Source organism: Octopus bimaculoides, chromosome 9 (assembly GCF_001194135.2).
Source record: "Octopus bimaculoides isolate UCB-OBI-ISO-001 chromosome 9, ASM119413v2, whole genome shotgun sequence".
NCBI classification, from domain to species: Eukaryota; Metazoa; Mollusca; class Cephalopoda; order Octopoda; family Octopodidae; genus Octopus; species Octopus bimaculoides.
Window position 1 is genome coordinate 41,451,903 of NC_068989.1, and position 8,166 is coordinate 41,460,068.

At 35.9% G+C, this 8,166-nt stretch overlaps 1 protein-coding gene across 2 annotated transcripts in view; it reads left to right on the forward strand.

Moving 5' to 3' along the window:
• Window positions 1–8,160, forward strand: part of LOC106872550 (adenylate cyclase, terminal-differentiation specific-like) — a 24,388-nt gene extending 16,228 nt beyond the window's left edge. The window contains exons 4-5 of one of the 2 annotated variants that reach the window (XR_008264889.1): window positions 2,435–2,585; window positions 4,584–4,665. Coding sequence is in view for 1 of the 2 variants with exons in the window: in XM_052970655.1 (XP_052826615.1) it covers window positions 4,584–4,805 (222 nt within the window). In the remaining variant the exon portion in view is untranslated. Of the gene's footprint in view, window positions 1–2,434; window positions 2,586–4,583 lie in introns of both variants that reach the window. The other variant, XM_052970655.1, reaches the window with a different exon arrangement.
• Window positions 8,161–8,166: the final 6 nt, after the last annotated feature.

Here is an 8,166-nt window from a genome sequence, read left to right on the forward strand (position 1 = left end):
ATATATATATATATATATATAAGGAAAACAACAGAGTATGTGTGGACTTCTCAACAGGTCTTAATGATTGTTAAAAAAAATTTCAATTACCTGCTTCCAAGGCCAGAAGAAATATTTGCTAAGAGCAATGGTGGGAAAATTTTTTCCAAACTGGATTTGTCAGAGGCCTACCTCCAATTACTGGTAGATGAGGAATGTGTTAAAGTATTAACAATTAATACTCATAAAGGTCTGTACCATTTCAAAAGACTGCCATTTGGGGTTAAGGTCACACTAGCAATATTTCAGCAAGTGATGGACACTACGCTACCAGGCTGTGAGTTTGCAGTCCCATTCTTGGATGACATATTGATCAAAAGTGAATCGTGAGACCAGCATATTGAACGTATAAAAAATGTTTTTAAAAGAATAAGTGACTATGGATTTAAAGTAAGTGAAAATAAATGGGATTTTTTTTAACAAAAATAAAGTACTTGGGACAGGTGATCAATGAGAACAGACAAAAATTGGACCCTTCTAGGGTTGACACAATAAAAAATATGCCTGCTCTCACTAAGAAAACAACATCACAAGCATTTTTAGGTGTAGTAAGTTATTACCAGCTGTACATACCTAAAATGTATGAGCTAAGAGCTCCGTTGAATAATTTGCTAAAGAAGGACTCGAAATGGGACTGGACAAAGGAATGTCAGAAAGCATTCGAGGAATTAAAAAAGAGGTTAACATCAGAGTTATCATTAACTCATTTCGACCCAAACCTGAAAATAATTGTGTCATTGGATGCCAGTGAATATGGTATAGGAGCTGTGATATTGCGTAAATTTAATGATGGTAAAATCAAAGCTGTTGCACATGCATCAAGAGTCCTCCTAGTAACAGGAAAAAACTACAGCCAGATCTAAAAGGAGACATTATCATTATTTTTTGCAGTAAAGAAATTCCATAAATTTTTACACAGTAGGAAGCTTACACTGCAGACTGATCACCAACCGTTACTGTCTATTCTCACTTCAAAAAAGGGTATCCCCACACATTCAGTAAACCATTTACAGTGCTGGGGACTACCCTGTTGAACTATGATTTTCAGATGGAGTTTTTGCCATCAAAGGATATGAGACATGCAGACAGGTTGTCTTGGCTAATTCTAATTCCAAAATATAAGGAACCTTTTGAAAACATGGTGATTGCATCGTTAAAACTAGAAATGGAACTGAAGAACATTTTGTGCAATGTAGTACGTAATTTGCTGGTAACACTAGAAGAAATTAAATTAAAATTGGAAAAAGATATGTTCATAAACAAGATTTTTAAAATGTTGTTGGAAAGTAAGACGAAAGATAATATAAATGAGCAGAACGCAAGTTCAAGATATTATTCAGTATGTGATGATGTAGTATCATATGCACAAAGGGAGGTAATACCTGAAGCACTGCAAAAGAGAATATTGAAAGACTTCCATGTAGGACATCCGGGGATTGCCCAGATGAAAAGCCTCATGAGGAGTTGCGTGCATTGGCTGAATATGGACAAACAAATTGAGAGACTGGTAAAACAATGTAGGGGATGCGCTATGGCAGGAAAGGCACCCCCATTGCAGATACAACCGTGGCAAAAACGGATTCAGCATGGTCTAGACAGCATTTGGATTTTGCAGGACCAATAAATGACTCTTATCATATCATCGTGGTGGATAGCTGTCTAAAATGGCCTGAAGTGTGTAATTGTTCAAGGCCAACCACAAATGTGACTATTGACTTCTTGGAAAAATTGTTACAATCGTGTCAGATAATGGCACACAATTCACAATGAAGGAGTTTGAAAAATTCTGTAAGTCAGTCTAGATGAAGCATGTGTTAACCATCCAAAGTCAAATGGATTAGTGGAAAGATTCGTCAACACATTCAAGAGAGCCTTAAGAGAGACCAGAAGGGAAGCTTTTAAAGATAGAAATATGACAAAGTTCTTACAGGTGTACCGAATAACACTGAATCCAAATACAGAGTCGGGTAGGTCACCTGCAGATTTGAAGTTCTCCAGAAAGATTTGTTCTGTGTTTGACAAATTGCTGCCAAGTAGGAAAGGGAAAATTCAAAATTCGGGAAGTAGAATGAAATTTTTTAACACAGGTGATGAAGTGTATTTTAAAATGTATAAAAATGGAAAACAGGACTGGGAACAAGGTAATATAACTGGACGTCTAGGTAATGTGATGTACGTGATAAAAGGACCAAAATATGAACATAAAAGGCATTTTAACCAATTAGAGACAAGCGAGAATCCTTAGATTCAGTTTCGAATCTAAGGTTGGAGAAAGGAAGTGTTGTTTTTACACACACCAAACAATTTTAAACTCATTTTTCTCATACTACATGAAATATTTCATTAATTATAATATACTTAATTGTATCCTACATTCATTAATTTCATGTTTCAGTAACAATGTCACTATGTATGAAACTTACAACTACTGATGTAGGTATGACAAGAAAGAGATGAAACTCCATGGGATTGTCCAGTGTCAAGAGGTTATGATGGCAGAGTTTGTTTTGGTTCTTCAGATATCAGAGGCCACCAACACATCACAGGTGATTAAGCAGACATTTCAAAAACACAGGAAGTTGGTAAAATAAAGTAATGACTACAGAAAGTTCTTTCAAGGTTATGTGATTGATGAAAAAAAGAAAGATATTTGACTTTTATCACACAAGTGAGCTAAAGACTTAAAAAACGTTGTTGAAAAGGTGCCAATTTTGAAAAATGTACTCAGTGGAAGTGGTCACTCCCCTTGTTTTGCTATTAACTATGCCACTGATGCAGTGAGGAGTAAGACATGGAGATTCTTAACATGGACTTAATCCTTTAACATTAGGATTATTCAGTCAAATGTATTGCTTATTTACTTACATTGTTTTGAATTAATCATGCATTATCTTATAGCTTCAAGATTTCAATGCTGTGATTGTTCATTTTTAAGAAATGACATTGTAGGATAGGTGTCAGAGGCTACATCTAGCCAGTTTGAACTTAAAACAGGTAGAATATTTTGGCTGGATATGGCTTGTTTAAATACTAAAGAATTAATGCTAACTTATAGAGAGGATTACAACTACATATTAAAGTACAGTACTCTTTCAACTTAGATGTGTTTAAAAAAGTAAATAAAAATGAAAGGGGGGAAATAACAAGGGGGGGGGGTAAATAAGTCAACTATTAAACAGCATAGAGCTGGGCTATAGCCACTAAAAAGTGAAGGAAAGTCTTTTCTTTGAAACAGAATTTCTCCATATGAATTTGTGTAAATATGACACAAATAAATTGTCCAACGTTCCAAATTGTCGCCATAATTTTCTTTTCACCCGCATCCACATATTCTCTATATCTTGCGTGTGGATGTCCCCATTTGTGGGATCCACTAAGTTCTCATGGTGCACAATCCCTTTGTGAGTGTAGATGCCGCCATTTAGGCTTCATTTTTATTTACTTTCTTAAACACCCTAAACTGAAAGATTACCGAAAGTACAATGAATGCAAAAGCAATAGAGATGGTAGAGATGGTAGTGAGGTTGAGGTGATAGAACCTGTAACAGGGAGTCAAACGACTGTTGGTTGAGTTGGAGGATGTAAAGGGCTATAAGAATGAAGAAAGAAGGGAGATGCAGATGGATAGGAGGAGATGCAACTAACCAATGTCATGGTCTAATTTCAGAGAGCTGAGAATAAATTAAGTGGATAGTGTAACACATGAAAAAGACATGAATAAATGACAAGACTCGATGGAAGGGAGTAGAGAAGTTTGTGGAACTGAAACAGAGGTGGGAACTACAAGGGGTGAGATTGTGCTTAAATCAGTGCTCCAGGTGTGATATGCAGAGCTGTGGTGGAACCCAGAAAGAAAGTGGAGTTTAGAAATAGCTTGCGGTTGTAATACAAGTTACAGATAAAAGGTTTATAGTCATGTAGATAAAGAAGACTATAGAATGTATAAGAAATACAATATCTGAAGGACCAGAGTTTGGATTTGAATATACATGGTAACCCAAGAGGCTAAAACGCACACACACACACACACACACATTCTGTGTGTGTGTGTGTGTGTGCAAGCAATGAAAATGGTGGTAGTGGTGGGAGGAAGGAAATATGAGGTTCATGTACGATGGTAGAAAACAAAGTTATAGGCTTCTTTCAGTTTCCATCTGTCAAATCCACTCTCAAGGCTTTGGTTGGCCTGTGACTATAGTAGTAGAAGATACTTGACCAAGGCTCTGTGGAGGACTGAGCCTGAAACCCTATAGCTTGGAAGCAAACATTTAAACCACTCAGCCATCTGTGAATGCAGACATTACCTATGTCTGCATACGCAGATATATTACACACACACATATGCACACACACACACACATACGTGCACATACACACACTCTCTTTCACACACACACACACATACATACATGCACATATACATACACACTTACATATATGCACATGCACACATATACATGCCCACATTTGTACATATATACAAATACATATTTAGATAGTATATATTTATCTGTATTATATCTATACTTTCCTCTTCTTTGCAGCTTCTGATGAAAGAACAAGACAAACTATTGATTCGAAAATTTATTCATCTGCGAAACATCATCCAAAAATTGAAATGCACAATGGAGAAACCATTTTCAACCTCTGACATCAATGATGTTGTTTCCTTTGAGAACTTGAGTTCTTCTTTATCACAAATCTCTCTGCAAGAAGATATATTTGATGATGTGGCTTTCCAGGTTATGGATGACCTTCAAGAGTGAACAATGTCACATGCAACATTTCCATATACAAGCAATGTTAGAGTTCTACAGACACCAAACTGGAAGAGAGAGAGGAATTTGACAGATATGGTGATGGTACAATGGAAATATTCCAATCTGGTAATGTCTGACTCTGATTATAGACAGTGGCCATACTGGAGTACTGCCATCAGGAATTAATTGTAGATTTTGGCTAAGTTGAACTTTATAGTGTAAAAGGATAAAATTTGCATGGAACATTCTCACAAAATATTTTGTTTTGATGCAACAATTTATCAAGAATCCCTTGGCAATATACACACTCCCCCACCACACACACACACAAACACACAAGCTTCTGCATAGGTTTCTCATCTATTAAATTTCCCTCACCGCACCATGGTAGAAGGCATTTACCAAAGTACCAAACAAGGAATCAAACCTGGATTAACATCACTGTGCAGCAAACATTTTACCTGTATAACCATTCCTACACCCATGGACCCAGGGACAGGAGGTGCAAGGGGTGCAAGTGCACCTCCTAAAATTTTTGTCGGGTGCAAAATTTAAATTTGTACCCCTTTTAACTCTTGTCAGGTTTATAAAGCAGTGCATAAAAATTGATTTGTAATATGTCTCTTAGAGTTAGTTTTCTTCTCAAAGAACAAAGAACAAAAAGAAATTTTTTTTAAATGTAATAAGACTTTGTAAGAATTTTGGACATGGGTTTGCACCCACTAAACAAATTTCGTTCCCAAGCCAGTACCTACATCCACATATATGTGTGTGTGTAAGAAGTAAAAGGGATTAATAAATACAGACAGATATCTATAAAGCATTCAGTGTTAAACAAATTTGGTTGACTATACCTAACAATCAGATACTAATTAGTGCAAGTAAAATTAACATCCAAGATAATTTCAAGAAATTCGAAGAATGAGACTTCACTGGTATTTAATACCTTTTACTGTATCTAAATATGCTGGCACCATAGAAACAATCATTGGTAATGTATGGTGTAATCACCAATTAAAGATGTGATTTTCTCCATTCTTATTCTTGTTATATGTATATACGAGGGGATGCTGAAAAGTTCGTGGCTTTGGGTAAAAGAAATACAGGAGGATCAGTTAATTATGATTATATCTAACATATCCCCCTCTCAGATTTACACACTTATTGCAGTAGTCCTTCAGTTTTTTTAAACCCTGTAAAAGAACTTGGAAGGTTTGGCCTCAAACCAAGCCTTTCACGATACCCTTAAAGCCAGGATCTTTTCAGCACCCCCTCGCATATATCATCATTTTACACCCCTTTCTCCATGCTTGAATGGATTGGATGGGTCCTTTTCAATTTAGCACCTCATCACTTGCTCGAGCTCTTTGTCATCTTCTTTGTAAGGGTCATTCTCTTGAGATTAACTTTCACCTGTTCTTTCCGTGTCGTTCTTGGTCTTCCCACTACATTACACCATGATACTCCTTATACAATAACATGTCTGTACCAGCTCAGTCTTTTCTCTTGGTCATCTGATTTCTCTTATACTCAGTTTTTTTTCTCTCTGCTTCTTTCTTCTTGATCAATCATATACTTCTTACTTTGGCATATGTCACCATATTTAATGCCCATGTTTTGTTCACTTGTGACATTTCAGTCTGTACACAGGCATCTGCTAGCAGAAACAATAATTTCCTGAACTTTTTCCTCTCAGCTTTTAGTCGGGTTACAATGCCTTCCAAACAACCTCTTTCATTGTAATAAAGTCACTTCAGTAACGAACCCTATCATTTACATCTAAAGGTCCTTCTAAATATTTACAAGAATTTATTATAACAAGTGCTTTTATTGCTAACAACTCTTGTGCATCTGCTTCAAAATCCTTCTTCCCTCTCAGCTTATATGTGATCCCACTGTATCTCATGTAAGTAAGTAAAATCCCTAGTTACTGACTGGAAGGGGAAGCTGTCTTTTCAACCAATATGCTGCTGGATAATGGATTCTGATGATGATGTTATTCCACACTTTCTAATTCATGGCACTGGCCTTAACATGCTCAAGGTCGAGGTATTGTGACTTCAGATCTTCTTCAATTTGTTTCGCCCATGTCTTCTTGGTGTACAGTGCTGGATTCTCCAGAGCAAAGATCACTGCCACCACAAAAGTTGGTGAGGTAATCTTCCCAAGGCTCATCCTGCAGATGTAGCTGAACAACAGTTTACATAGATTATGCCATATGGCATTCTTTCCTTTTCTACTTATCAAGAATGACCATTTCCCAGATGGTAACAGAATCTTGACATCTTTTCTGTCATCTAAAACTTTTATTTTTGTTAAATTTGCTTCAAGATATCTTGATTATAGGTTTTGAATCAACATTAGGAATTTCTCTAATTCTTCAACAGATTCAACGCTATCTAAACTGAAGCAAACCAAAGAACTTAATATATCAACTGGGTGGCAACTTCTTTTTTCTGTAGTTTACACACAAATAATAAAACTGAGAATTCTGACACAATCTATTACTGAAAGGTTCATCAAGCAGTCTTAACAGATTAGTCTTAGCACCACTAATGAGTTAATAGATTGGAGATAACACTATTAATGTCTATACTGAAGTATATCTTATCTGATCAGTCTTAACACCACTAATATCTTACCTGATCAGTCATAACACCACCATCATAACTGACCAGTCATAGTACAACTAATGTCATAACAGATCAACACCAATATATCAATATTAATAGCAGCATTTTGTCTGTCCTGAGTTCAAATTCTGCTGAGGTCGACTTTGTTTTTCATCTTTTCAGGGTTAATAAAATAAATACCAGCTGAAAACTGGGGTCCACATGTAATCAACTAACCCCCTTCCCCGAAATTGCTGGCTTTGTGCCAAAATTTGAAGCCAATATTAATGTCTTAACTAATCACTTACATCACCCCAGTGCTTAAACTGTACTGCTGTTTTAACTGATCATAGCCCACCATTGTCTTAATTGATCAGTTATTGCAGCACCAATGTCTTAACTGTTATGATGTTTTTACAAATATTTATAGTACTATCAAATGTCCTAACTGATTAGCACATCCTTATTGTGTCTATTGTTATACACTGTCCCAAGAACATTAGTAATTTTGTTAAACAAAGTGAATCAGCTTTAATTGAACCGCTACTTTGGTTCATTAGGTTTCATTATCTCGTAACTCGACAATACTCACCATTAAGTGTGTATAAACATTTTATTAGTGGCATGCAGAACAACTTCCTGTTTTATTTTTCTTGATAATGGGAATTTTTAACCAACAAACAAACCAATAAATAAACAAAAAGAAATAATAAATAGTACTCTATAATATTTTGATTTGAAATACCAAATAACCG